At 43.4% G+C, this 14,832-nt stretch overlaps 1 protein-coding gene across 6 annotated transcripts in view; it reads right to left on the reverse strand.

Moving 5' to 3' along the window:
• HHLA2 (HHLA2 member of B7 family) overlaps nucleotides 1-14,832 on the reverse strand; it is a 236,207-nt gene that overhangs the window by 134,128 nt on the left and 87,247 nt on the right. For all 6 annotated transcript variants that reach the window (XM_069757768.1, XM_069757767.1, XM_069757763.1 and 3 more), the window contains one exon: nucleotides 8,650-8,958. In XM_069757768.1, the coding sequence (XP_069613869.1) occupies nucleotides 8,650-8,958 (309 nt within the window). The remainder of the gene's footprint in view (nucleotides 1-8,649; nucleotides 8,959-14,832) is intronic.

Consider the following 14,832-nt stretch of genomic DNA (forward strand, 5'->3'; position numbering starts at 1 on the left):
TACCTCAATTTGTGACACAATGTCTCCTGAATTTGGCAATACTCCCGATGTGGCTGTTTGGCTATACAGCAAGGCTTAGGAGAGAAGGAGTTCTATTTGACTGTTGTGGCCTAGAGTTTCTTAGAATAGTTTGCAAACTCCATTTGCAGAGCCTCTAAGTGCCAGAACACCAGAAACTACATCAAATGACCCATATTGGAATTTACACCCCTCTGGGAATTCATCTGCGGGTGTAGTGGCTATTTTAACTCCATGGGTGTTTTTCCAGAAATAAACATGCAATGAAAGATGCAGAATGAAAATGCAAATACACTACTGTAGTGCCCAATACATTGTAGTGCCCAATACATTATGCCCACCTTGTACTTCATGAACGATGTACCGATAAATTAGGCAGACTTTCCTCACTACAATAATGCCAAATGTGGACATCAGAAGGAGGGAGGTAAATGGGTTTGGAAGTGCAGATATAACTGGATTTTTTTGGTGGGAGCCATGTCGCATTTCCAGAGTCTTTGTGCTACTAGTAACGGGGAAATCCCCTATATACATGTTAACAGATGACGGATCTGAACAGAGACTTATTTTTTGTTTGTTTTGTTGAAGCATGGTGGCATTTAAGGGTACTGAACATTTTGTATCAGCACTCATTTATTAATTTATCCTGTGCTCTACGCTGAGCACTTTAGAGGTTTCCATCTAAATATCTGAAATACGTGATTCAGATGAAACACCTGATGGATCCATTCACTATAATGAGGCAGCAGAGTTACTCCAGACTCTGTTTAGCTTTTGTTCAGTGGTTTCCGGCTTTTTGGAGGTACACAAAACTGTGGCCAACCGCGCTTTTTTGCATGCTTAAAAAGATGGACATTGCAGGATCATACATCAGATAGAGTCCAAAATGACTCCGCCTACCTCTTTATAAGGAATGATCTGTTGAGGATTTTGTATGAATCACATATTTCGGAGATTTACACAGAAACCCTGATGTAAATGCTCAGTGTAGAGTGCATGATAAATATGAACAGCCACAGTTTTGCTTTCACTTAAGCCGAGTTCCTGGCTTATGTGCCCTCATTATTACAATGATGTAACTGTACATCAATTTGCTGGAACCCCTTTCCGATCGTAACCTCATATGTGATAAAGGGGTTAAGAACCTAAAATGTAATACTTTGAAAACAGAAAAACATGTTTCAAACTTTAGTACTGACATGAACTAAAATGTTTGTCATGAAAAAACTCTCAGAATCTCTGGAATATGTTGAAGCATTACAAAGTTATTACCATATAAAATAAAATATGTCAGATTTGAAAAATAAGTCTAGGTCTTTAAAGCCAAAAGTGTCTCGGTACTTACAGGGTTACATTAAAGATTTAGGTTGAGATTCACCCAGCAATGAAACAGGTATTGGCTACTGGATTCCTAAATACCTCTTGACAAAATCTCAAGTCACACACTTAAGACAAACCACACTTTAGTCAAAACAGTCACAAGCTTATTCGGTCGCTTTTTAAGATACCTTTCCTTAGCTGCAGTGCAGACCACAACTGAATGCAATATTTGTAATTAGTAATGTCCTAGAAAACTCAAATTTTCATGATACATATTGAGTCACCTAGCCAGGGTAGTGGGCTACTGAGTACCGGGTCCGGTCTCAAGGGGGATGTCACGGTGGCTGCGACCCGGTCCATGGCCCTGGGGGGTCAACTTTAAAGGGGAATGGTCTTTAAAGGGGAAAAAGTTTATAAGTCTGTCGTGACCTCCCCTGTGGTGTTTGGTCAGTAGTGGGATCGACGCTGCACTGAAGGGGGCCCCTGGGGGATGTTGCGGCAGCACGGGTGTTACACTTCCCACAGGTGAAGCAGGGTCCCCAGTGGTCCTATGGTGTGAGGTGTGGATAGTATGTGCCGGTGAATAAATGGAGGATACAAGTTGTAAGTCTTTACCTGGTTTACTGCAGATGATAGGCCACAGTCCAGGGCACCGGCAGCAGGTACATTAGGAGTCCAGGCAGTCCATACACAAGTGGAATCCCCTTGGTAGGTCAGTTTGGGGGCCTTCCACTCTGCACTTGCTGTGTATGAGGTCCCTGCTGCCACTAAGTGTTCCAAACAAGGTCCTAGTAGTTTCCAATGTCCTGGGATAGGTACCTGTATGGTAGGCAGCTTGAGACGTCCCTTCTGGGGGTCTCTGCATGGTGACTCCAGGCTCCAGGGTGCTGCTGTACCACAGGTGCAAATGGGCAATGTCCGTGTAATCTTATGCCCTCCGGTTCTGCTCTGTGCCTTAGAATTCCACAAAAGCCTCGGGCTCCCGCTACCTGGTTTCTGCCCACTGACTCCTTGGAGGCCTACTCGTAGCCTCCTTGAGTCCTGTATCTCCTCTCTGCTCCCTTCCTGTCTGTCCTCACTCACAAACTGTCTGTACAACTGAACTAGCTCCTCCTCCAAACCAGGATCTTTATCCAGGGAAGCTGCCCTAAAACAGGGTTTTGAGCTCCCTCTCCTGGCCTGGATTTGGAAGGTGTTGTGAGTGTGATAACCTGCCAAAGGGAATTTCGCTTGTCTCCAGGCATAGCACTACCCTCCCCAAGAGGAAGGCAGCACTACTGTGGTGCCCAAACCCCTGGGGTGCCGCAATATCACTTCAATAAAACATGAAAAAAGTAATCTCTGAGATACCGTTGTAATCACAAAGAGATAAGATCTATGAAGTAGTATTAAAATATCAAAGATTATTTTAAATACCGTATATACTCGAGTATAAGCCGAGATTTTCAGCCCAAATTTTATATTCACCTGTCCACGTTCCACCCGCCGGGTGCCGCTCCGTCTTCCCGTCCTCTTGCTCTGACTGTTCAGGTCAGAGGGCGCGATGACGTACTAGTGTGCGTGGCGCCCTCTGCCTGAACATTCAGTGCGGAGAGACGCCGAGACGGGACACTGAGGAGCTGCAGGCAGCAAGAGAGGTGAGTATGTGTTTTTTTTATTGCAGCAGCAGCAGCGTTATATATGGCACCAGGGGCGGATTATCAGAGGGTCAATATGGGCGGTAGCCCAGGGCCCAGTGGTCTGGGGGGGCCCTGGGCTACCGCACAGATTGACCCTCCGCTAATCGTCTGAATGCCCGCCGGCATTTGTGTGCCCCCGGACTCGGTGGGCAGAGAGAGGGGGCCCGCATTGGGCCCCTTCTCATCTGCTCACCGGGCCCTTTCCGGCGCTGCGGCGGATTTCTATTGACGTGCGGGCGCATGCCCGCACGTCAATAGTTAACAACAACAGCCGCCAGCCAATTGGAGGCTGGCAGCTGATGTCGGCCACAGCGCACACGTCGCCGGCGTCTGACGTCATTGTCAGTCGCCGGCGAGTGTGCGCTGCTGAAGGGAGCTCGCCGCCTGGAGCGCAGACAGGTGAGGAGACTGTTTTTTGTTTTTTTTTTGTTTGTTTTTTTTTTTATCAGTTAACGGTGGACACACTGGGGGGCAATGCTGGAGACACTGGGGCAGATTGCTGGAGGAGACACTGGGGGCAATGCTGGAGACACTGGGGCAGATTGCTAGAGACACTGGGGCAGATTGTTGGAGAAAGTGGGGCAATGCCGGAGATAGTTGGGCAATGCTGGAGACAGTGGGGCAATGCTGGAGACAGTGGGGCAGATTGCTGGAGGACACACTGGGGGCAATGCTGGAGACACTGGGGCAGATTGCTAGAGACACTGGGGCAGATTGTTGGAGACAGTGGGGCAATGCTGGAGATAGTGGAGCAATGCTGGAGACAGTGGGGCAATGCTGGAGACAGTGGGGCAATGCTGGAGACAGTAGGGCAGATTGCTGGAGGACACACTGGGGGCAATGCTGGAGACACTGGGGCAGATTGCTGGAGACACTGGGGCAGATTGTTGGAGACAGTGGGGCAATGCTGGAGACAGTGGGGCAATGCTGGAGACAGTGGGGCAATGCTGGAGACAGTGGGGCAGATTGCTGGAGGACACACTGGGGGCAATGCTGGAGACACTGGGGCAGATTGCTGGAGATACTGGGGCAGATTGTTGGAGACAGTGGGGCAATGCTGGAGACAGTGGGGCAATGCTGGAGACAGTGGGGCAATGCTGGAGACAGTGGGGCAGATTGCTGGAGGACACACTGGGGGCAATGCTGGAGGACACACTGGGGGCAATGCTGGAGACACTGGGGCAGATTGCTGGAGACACTGGGGCAGATTGTTGGAGACAGTGGGGCAATGCTGGAGACAGTGGGGCAATGCTGGAGACAGTGGGGCAATGCTGGAGACAGTGGGGCAGATTGCTGGAGGACACACTGGGGGCAATGCTGGAGACACTGGGGCAGATTGCTGGAGATACTGGGGCAGATTGTTGGAGACAGTGGGGCAATGCTGGAGACAGTGGGGCAATGCTGGAGACAGTGGGGCAATGCTGGAGACAGTGGGGCAGATTGCTGGAGGACACACTGGGGGCAATGCTGGAGGACACACTGGGGGCAATGCTGGAGACACTGGGGCAGATTGCTGGAGACACTGGGGCAGATTGCTGGAGACACTGGGGCAGATTGTTGGAGACAGTGGGGCAATGCTGGAGACAGTGGGGCAGATTGCTGGAGGACACACTGGGGGCAATGCTGGAGACAGTGGGGCAGATTGCTGGAGACAGTGGGGCAGATTGCTGGAGACAGTGGGGCAGATTGCTGGAGACAGTGGGGCAGATTGCTGGAGACAGTGGGGCAATGCTGGAGACAGTGGGGCAATGCTGGAGACACTGGGACAATGCTGGAGACACTGGGGCAGATTGCTGGACACACTGGGGGTAATATGCTGGACACACTGGGGCAGATTGCTGGACACACTGTCTGGGGGCAATATGCTGGACATACTGGGGCAGATTGCTGGACACACTGGGGGTAATATGCTGGACACACTGGGGGTAATATGCTGGACACACTGGGGGTAATATGCTGGACACACTGGGGGTAATATGCTGGAGACACTGAGGGTAATATGCTGGACACACTGGGGGTAATATGCTGTACACACTGGGGGCAGGACTGGAGGCATGGGCAGAATGGAGACACAGGGTAGAATGAAAGACATGGGGCAGAGTGCTGGACACAGATGGGGCAGGATTGGATCATGGGGCAGGATGGATATGATGGAGACAGATGGGGCAGGATGGGGAGATCATATGGTGTAAAATGGATACTCATGAGTGCAGGATGGGAGAACATATGGCTGGAGCCAGGAATGAGACACACGGGGCCAGGATGGGGAATATTATTACCATAGGGGCTAATTAAGGGATATTATTACTGCAGTGATGTATTTATTTTATTTTTTGAGGATACTGTTTTAAATGGGGGGGCGGTCCTGTTACTGTGCAGAGTGACACTATATTGCCTTTTTTTCTTCATGTGGTGTAATTTAGAAGTTGTGAAAAATTAAGTAATGTGTTCTGCAAGCGGAGCTCGAGATAACTGTGTTATTTCCAGCAGAAACGAGTCCTGGCTGGAAGAAATGATGGCGGTCTGTGCTGGATGAAAGATGAAGGACTTCACCTAGAGACGTCACTGGTGAGTCAGTGTTACCTATACACTGACACTATACACTGTATACTATATACAGAGGTCCTGTGTACAATGTCACCAGTGATCACTGTATTACCTCTACACAGACACTGCATACTAAGTAAAGATCTCCTGTGAATACTGGCACTTATGGTGATAGTATTGTGTTTTGTTTTTTTTTTATTATTATTACTGATCAGTATTGTAGTATTCAGTCACTATATGGTGGTAATATGTGGTCTGGAAATGGTGTTGTGGTATTTGTCCCTTGTATGTGCTATTTGGTCACCAAGTGGTAATATGTGGTCTTGACATGGTGCGGTGGTATTTGTTCCTTGTATGTGATATTATTCGATCACTGTGGTTGTAATTTGTGGTCTGGTCATGGTGCGGTGGTATTTGTTCCTTGTATGTGATATTATTGGTCAAGATATACCTAAATTGTATTGCAGATTTTAACAAATATTTAATAGGTTACAGTAGAGTAGGGCCCGGCCATTTTTCTGGAATAATCTGGTTCACATGACCGGGGGGCCCACAGTGTGTGAACAGCCCGGGGCCCTGGCTACCCTTAATCCACCCCTGTATGGCACAGCTTTATAAGGAGCATCTATGGGACCATAATGAACGGTGTAGAGCATATATGGCACAGCTTTATAAGGAGCATCTATGGGGCCATAATGAACGGCGCAGAGCATATATGGCACAGCTTTATAAGGAGCATCTATGGGGCCATAATGAACGGTGCAGAGCATATATGGCACAGCTTTATAAGGAGCATCTATGGGGCCATAATAAACGGTGCAGAGCATATATGGCACAGCTTTATAAGGAGCATCTATGGGGCCATAATGAATGGTGCAGAGCATTGTCTATGGGGCACAGCTTTATATGGAGCATATACGGGGCCATAATGAACGGTGCAGAGCACTCTATATAGCACAGCTTTATATGGAACATCTATGGGGCAATAATGAACGGTATGGAGCATCTATTTTTATTTTTGAAATTCACCGGTAGCTGCTGCATTTTCCACCCTAGGCTTAGGCTAGGTTCATATTGCGTTAGTGCAATCCGTTTAGCGCCTAGCGCTAGCAGATTGCGCTAACGCAATGTTGTTTTATGGGGTCGCGTTAAACGTCCCCGCTCTCGCAGATCTCCGATCTGCGAGAGCGGGGAACGGACCTCGGGCGCCCCGCGGACGCTGCAAGCAGCGTCCGCGGCGCGCCACAAAACACCGGCACATCGCTAGCGCGTGCCGAAAATGGCACACGCTAGTGATGCGCGTCCCCATTGCTGTTAATGGGCGCGCTAACGGACGCATTGCACGGCGTTAATTTCGCCGTGCAACGCTGTCCGTTAGCGCGGTCACATTAACGCAATATGAACCAAGCCTTATACTCGAGTCAATAAGTTTTCCCAGCTTTTTGTGGCAAAATTAGGGGGGTCGGCTTATACTCGGGTCGGCTTATAGTCGAGTATATACGGTAATTAAAAACACAAAAATAAAATAAACAATATAAAACATGGAGTATGTATATTGAGGGACACTACAAAGGCCTGGGCAAAAGTTCATCAAATCGACTACCGTACTTAGCAAAGCATTGAAAAAATAGAATAATGTCATGCCGATGCATATGGATGAATGGAGCCCTCCCATTAAAGTATTAGTTATCCAAAGTCTTAATATAAAGATAATCTCCCAAACAGCCTCATTAAACCTATCAGTAATGTTATACTCCATGTAAGTGGTATAAATACCTTCAATAGGGAGATCACTGCTGCTTGAGATATGTCAGACTGCTTGTCACCCTTCCAAGCTGCATGTCTCTGCGTGGACATGCAGCTCGGAGGGAGGGACATTGACCATCAGTAAGAGGTACTCCATTTTCCATACAGTTTCTTTTACATCTGCTTTTTATTTATTTAAAATGATCTTTGATATTTCAATATAATTTCTTGGATTTTTTTCTCATTTCCTTGTGATTACAATGGTACCTCAGACATTAGTTTTTTCATGAATGCAATATTTGCAAAGTCAAAGTTCTTTATTCATTTTGTTTCCCCGCCATTCACCAATACAATAAATAACATGAAAAATGTATAATTTGGGTTGTTCCGGACATGATGTTATCAATTACGTTATCTACATTTTTAAATTTATATGTATTTAAGCCCTTTTTTACATTTTAATTTTTTTTTGTGTGCAGCTATCAAACCAATAAAGTCGCACTCTACAGTACTAAAGCATGTAAATATGAAATATTAGAAATATGAATAGCATTACTGCTCTAGATAACAAGAAAACATGGAGAAACTTTGTACATGATTTGGCCAATTCATGCATGTCCAGCAACCAAGGACAAGGCGGTCTCTGGTTTGCTGGGACCCTGACTAATGTGAATACCTCTATTAGGTTAAAACCTTAATTTATGGGTAGGTAGGATCCTGTTACAATTAAAACCGCCACAGGCTGGAATGCGGTATGCTCGGTCAGAGGGCTGATACACAAATAACAATTTTACAAATTGTTATTTGTTATTAGTTATTTGTTTATATTCTAAAAGTAAAAAAAAATGTTCACTTTTTAGTTGATGGTATTTTACAGTGACTTTTTTTCATTGGGCAAGATGTTTTTATTGGTATTATTTTGGGGTACATGTGATTTTTCTATAGTACTTAGGTAATTGCATTTTTTTCAGAAAGCATGGTGACTAAATCCCCGCAATTCTGGCTTAGATTTTTTTGCTATTTTTATTATATACAGTGTTCACTGTGTTGGATAAATGGTAAACTAATTTTATAGTTTAGGTCATTACGGACACGGTAAAGCCAAAAAAGATAAAGATGTTTTTACTTTAATAAAAGCAACTCAAAATAGGTAAAGGAAATGAGGCAATTTCCTTTTTTTTGTGTGTGGCGGGTATATGTGATGCTTTGCTCACTTTTTACACATTTTCACCATTATCTTTTTACATCCAAGGGTCGATTGTGCCAATTTGTGAAGCCTTTGAGCATATACATGATCATTATTTTATAACAACCTATTGGACTCTGGCATGTTTCTTACCTATAACCTGCAAACTTATTTCCTGTTCCATAGGGCCTGCCTTTGTCGACACATAGCAATTATATGTATTTTCATCACTTTTCTTCAAGTTTCTTATTTGTAGAGAGGCATTTCCTTTACTTATTTCATTCAGAAAAAGCGAAGTTCTTCCGGCATAGCTTTTGTCTTGGTTTTCCAGTTGATCTGTAGTCCTAAAATATGAATGCACTTTTTTGCTGTCTCTAGTAGTCCAATGAATGACCACACCCTCCTCAGGTTTAAAAGAACACGGCAAGATGACATCTTTGTTTTCTTCACCTAAAATTGCACCTGTAAAACATGTAATTGTGGAATACTAATTTAGAAAAATGTTCGGAACATGGTTCAACATCTCCTATTAATATAAACAAGATATATCTATAATAGAAAGCTTTAATGAATAAAGGATTGTATTATTTTCGTGGTATTAAGAGTTTAAAGTCATGGGTGAAAGAAGGCAAAAGTGAATCGAAAACCTAAGTCAACCCATTAACTAACATATTGATCCAGAGGAAGGCAAATACCCAAGAGGCAGATGCTGATTCTTAGGGAAATTCCCGACGCCATATAAAGGTCAATCAGATTAGTTCATTGGTTCAACGTCCCATTTCCAAAATCTACTACCTAAAACCTTATAGTTTTCATGAAACTTACTAATTTATCTTTCCAGGCACAGATGTAGGCCATAATTTGATTTAGCATTTAAAGAAACATTCCCATCAAAGTTTTTGCAATCACCATATTATACAGCACTCTGTACTTACAATTGCTCAATTTGCCTTTCTACCCAGCTAATTCTTCTCTTTTTTCTTTTCTCTGCTCTATGTAGAAACAGAAAGTCTCTTTTACCTTCATGAGTCATCCCCCTCTTCAACTCCTTTTCTAGCTGCTCCACTCACTCCCCCCCAAGGACATTTGCAGTGACGACTCATGAAGTAAAAAGAGAATTCTATTTTCTAGATGCTTGGAAGGATTCACTTAGTTTGTTTTTAATAACGAGATGTCATAAACCTAATAGAAGAGAAGTATTAACTGGGTAGAAGGGCAAAATGTGCAATTGTAAGTACACAGTGCTATATAATATGATGATATATTAGAGAATAAAAATTTGGATTAAAGCACTGCTTTAAGCTGATTATCTTCTGTGTGATTATATACTATATGATGGGCGTAGCTTTGACAACTTACAGAAAAATTGCAGACTCACCATTTTTTATCAGTGGGAAATCACATTCTTGCAGTCACTTTACCGCCCACTTCCAGTGCAGCCATTGGAGAATCCTCACAGCGCGCAGTGAGCGATGTGAGGATTCGCAAGTCTGCAGTCACATAGTGATGGTAGACTTATAGTCTAAGGCCGGACAACCCCTTTAATAAATTTGGCAGGTCTTAATCCTTTTAACCCCTTAACATACATCGATATGCATTAAATTGGTGGCCATCAAGGGGTCTTTTCTAAACCGCCGTTTTAAAATAGCAGTGAGAAATAAGTAAATAGCACCCTCAACCGGGAAAAAAACCAGTGAGTGACAGCTGTATATGACAGCTGACACCCTGTGGCATCAACTCCAACCAGCTTTGGAACCAATCAGAGCAAATTAACCCATGCCACTCTTAATGGTGGCAGTGACATCTAAGTGGTTAAAAGGGGTCTAAAACTCCCCCTTTAACACTATCAGTTGATAGTTTGCTGAGAGACCTTGCTTATAGTTGGGTCTAACAGGCAGTGTCAGTGGCACACTGAGAGGTACTGCAGTGTATGAAACCAACAAAGTAAAAAATATTCATGTCCCATAGTGGGACTAAGGCTGGAGTCACACTGCCGAATTTCTCGTGCGATAATCAATAATCGCATGGCACTGCACTGACTGGCTGGCACCTCTCCTGACCTGAGCATGACAGCGTGATTGATTACTATGCAGCTGTCAAGCTCAGGTCAGGAGAGCCGACAGCCAGTGCAGAGTTTTACGATGCGATTCTCGCATGAGAAATACGGCAGTGTGTCTCTGCCCTAATAGAAAAAGTAACAAAATAAGAAAATAAGTAAAAAAAAAAACAACAAATCACGAAAACTTTTTTCTCCACTAAAAACAGCTTTGTGGTAAAACAAAAATAAAGAAAAATCTGTACAAATAACTAGTATTGCCGAATTCAGACCAACTTGATTTATAAAACGGTCTTGTTATTTATTCTGTATGGCAAACACTGTAAAAAATTAATAAAAACACACTAAAAATGTAATTTTCATGAAACTGGCCCACAAAAAATTTAATAAAAAGCTATCAAAAATCACCTGTGAAAAAAATTGTATAAATGAACATGCCAAATCATCCCACAAATAAACTACGGTAGGTTTAATATGGCTTGTTTGGCAGCAAATAAAAAAAGTTACAGCTCTCAGAGTATAGTGATAAAAAAACAAATTAATTTTTATAAAATATTGTTTTTAGTGTTTAAAAATAGCAAAGCCTAAAGGACTATATAACAACTGTACAAATCTAGTATTGCTATAATCTCACTTTTACCGCACGGTAATCCGAGCAAAAAAAAAAAAAAAAAAATGAAATAATTATTAAGAGATAAAAAAAACTTATATACCCCAAAACAGTACTCCACAAAACTTCAACTCATGGAGCAAAAAATAAGCCCTCACACAGCTCTGGTCGACAAAAAATTAAAAAAGTTAAAGCTCTCAGAATATGGAGACAAAAAAATATTTTTTAATGAAAAGAATATTTAGCATGTGATAGTAGCAAAACCTAAAAACTATATTAATCTGCTATAGTTGTAATTGAATTGACCCGAAGTATACAGCCATTACTAATACCGCAAGGTGAAGTGGTAAAAGAAAAACCCTATTCTTGTACTGTTATATATTTGTTCATTCTACCTCCCAAATGCAGAATAAAGCTTGGTTGACATTTACCCTGTGCTCTCTGCTGAGCCCTTAAATTGGGGTTTCCATGTAAATCCCAAAAAACATAATTCAGGCAAAACCCTTGACGGAACCACTCATGATAATGAGGCAGGTGGAGTCACTTTGGACTCCGTGTGGTCTGTGTTCCAGTGATGTCCCAGCATTTTAAGTGTCTTTTTAGCACACAAGTTTGGTCTACCACTGTTTTGTGCAAGTCTAAAAAGATGGATACCACCGGAGAAGATGGCAAACGAAGTCCAAAGTGACTCCATCTGCCTCATTATAGATTTTCACGGAAACCCTGTCGTAAGTGCTCAGCACAGAACACAAGAATGTGATCCTAGAAGCGATTTAAAAAATGTTTTGTACCCCAAAATGTTACAAATAAAACCCCTAAATAATCTCGCACAAAACCAGCCCCCACTCAGGTCCATCATTCGTTACTGGAATTATAGGGGGGTACGTTACTGGTAGAATAAAGGCTCTGGAATGTGATATGGCTCCTACCACCTCAAGTAAAATCCAATCAAATCTGCATTCCCAAATACAAATGCCCCCTTCTTTCTGAGCCCCATTATACCTAAATTGTAGTAAGTGCCACATGTTTGGCATTATTGTAGCGGGGAGATCCCAATTAACAATTTAATTTACAGGGTGCTTGTCATTAGAAGCACAGGCTGGGCACAATGTATAGGCACTGGCATATTTGCAATTCTTAAAAAAACAAAAAAAGAATGGTGGTGAAGTTACAAAACAGTTACTGCAGACGTAGATTAATTCATTGAGAGGTGCAACTTCTAAAATGGGGTCAGTTTTAGGGTTTTTCTGTTGTTCTGGCACCTTAAGGGCCCTGCAAATGTGACCCGCAAACTATTCTAGCAAAATCTGTGCTCCAAAAGCCAAAAACCACACCTTCACTGATGTGTGGCTAAACAGAAGTTTCTGATGACATATAGGGCATCACCACATTCGGGAGAAATTGCGCAATAAATTGTGGGATCCGGTTTCACCTGTTAAGCTTGGTAAAACTGGCAAATTTTCAGCTAATAAAAAATACATTTTTACCACTAAAATTTTATATTTCCATGCCCCAATATGACAAAATTCTGTGAGGAACCTGTGGGTTTAAAATACTCTCTACACCACTAGATAAATTCCTTAAGCAGTGAAGTCTCCAATATGCGGTTACTTGGGGAGTTTTATGCTGATCTGACACCTCAGGGGCTCAGCTAATGAGGTCCACAATCTTTGCAAATAGAATCTGCATTCTAAAAGCCAAGTAGAACTCCTTCCTTTCAGATTCATACCGAGCTCTCATACAGTAGTGTACAACCACATACTGGGTACTGCCACATTCGGTAAGTATTGCATAAAAAATGGTCCTGTCCATGTTCTCCTATAACCCCTTGTGCGATTTAAAACTTTGAGGCACAGACAAAAACCGCAGTTGCGGTTGAAGCACATCGCTTTTTCTCGTTGTTACTATGCCTAGTGCCATGCTATTTTTTAGCAATTACTAAATAAAAAAAGAAAACTTTTTAAATCGTCCTGGAGCTGGAACGTATTCTTACTTTCTTGTTGATATACGTGTGATCATAATGGAGTTCCGCGCACCTGGAGGATTCAAGTTGGTGAGCTGACCTCTCTCCCCTTCCATTATGTACTTGAACTGTCCAGTAAAGTTGAACTTGTTATAACGACCCAGGTTTCCCCTGATGTGTGTGCCGCATATCCTGGAGTTAAGGACGTGGATGGAGCGCAGGCCTATGGCCTGGAAGTGAGTACAATGCAGGGTCCACAGTACAAGACTAATGGACTGGGACAGGCCAGGATGTGAAGAAGGATGTGAAGAAGCAGCAGCTCGCCCATGGCTACCGCCCTGGGCACCTTACACTAGACTCAAGTCCCTTACCATCCTTCCTTAACTTGTATAGGCACTTGTTACTGAATAGGAGTGCTGACTCATTGGAAGAAGGCCTGTCAGTACTTTTTGTAGTGACCCGGTCCAAACTGTATATGTCCCTTTAAGTAACCCTGGACTGTGAGTAGCTGCTTTACACTGCAACTCACTCCTAAGTTATCCTTTCACTGTTATACGGTTTAAATGAATCCAAAACTCACTACTCTCATATATTCCTCGGGTATGTGTTTCAGTGTTCTATTAAGTGCACTTTTTTCATTTGGTAGGTTCCAGCACCATTTGCTGGTGAAATGCATGATTTATATTATTCTCAATGTACGATCTCACACAGAATTGGGTATAGATCCTATTGGTCAGTGACCCTGTTACGAACATTCAATAGGAAGAGCTACCTCCAGTCTCTGTCTAGACAAGACTGAGATCTGGAAAGTCCCCAAGGAGTCTGGTACAAGATGTGACCCAGAGCAGACCTCATGTGAGGGATCCCCTCACCCCCTCCAGGCTCCATGTCTGTAGGTTCATCCTTCTCTTCATCTTATTCATCTCAAGACTTACAGACAGGCCTAATGCCTAGGATTCTACCCTTGGCTTCTACAGCCAAGAATGCTAAAGACTTTTAATTTTTTTCCCTGGGTCTTGTGCTGTCTAGATTTACCTGTGCTTCTTCAGCATTAGGTCACACTGAAGTGAAGAAGAACCTATTGCCCTGCGTATTGAGGAAATTGAGGGTCTCCCGCCTCACCCCAAATTATCCGTTATTTACTTCAAGTATATTTCTGCACGGACCGCGACAAGCTGTGAAATGGACACTGTGTCTAACAGTAAATTGTATTTGCCGTGGACTACCAAAGAGAGACTGTTCCATATTTGTTCCAAGTTATATTTCCCGTTCCTGCTGAAGTAAAAGCAAATGTTATCCCTGCTCATCAAAGCTCATAAGAAGAAAAGGAGATAGATGACTAATCTGTTGAGCAAAACTAACAACATATCTGCATCCCATGCTAGCCATATCACACCTGCCAGTATTGTGTACTAATGTGGCTAAAGATTATATATAAAGTATATATATGGATTGTGACGTACTGCACAGAAATATGCGTAAACATGTCTGCATGCGAAGTAATACTAGAGATGTTTGAACACTGACAAGCAAAAGGTATGTATACATCTTTTCCTTTAACTCTACCCTCTAAGTACTTGATTGGGTGGAGGTCTGGAGTCATTGGTGTCATGCCGCGTCCGCTGCCGCTCCCTGCACCTTGCTATGCTCACCTGTCCTCAGCGTCCCGGCGCGACTCCTCAGCTGCAGCGTCCTCTTCTCAGTGCT

The sequence above is a fragment of the Ranitomeya imitator genome, chromosome 3, assembly GCF_032444005.1.
Source record: "Ranitomeya imitator isolate aRanImi1 chromosome 3, aRanImi1.pri, whole genome shotgun sequence".
Lineage (NCBI taxonomy): Eukaryota > Metazoa > Chordata > Amphibia > Anura > Dendrobatidae > Ranitomeya > Ranitomeya imitator.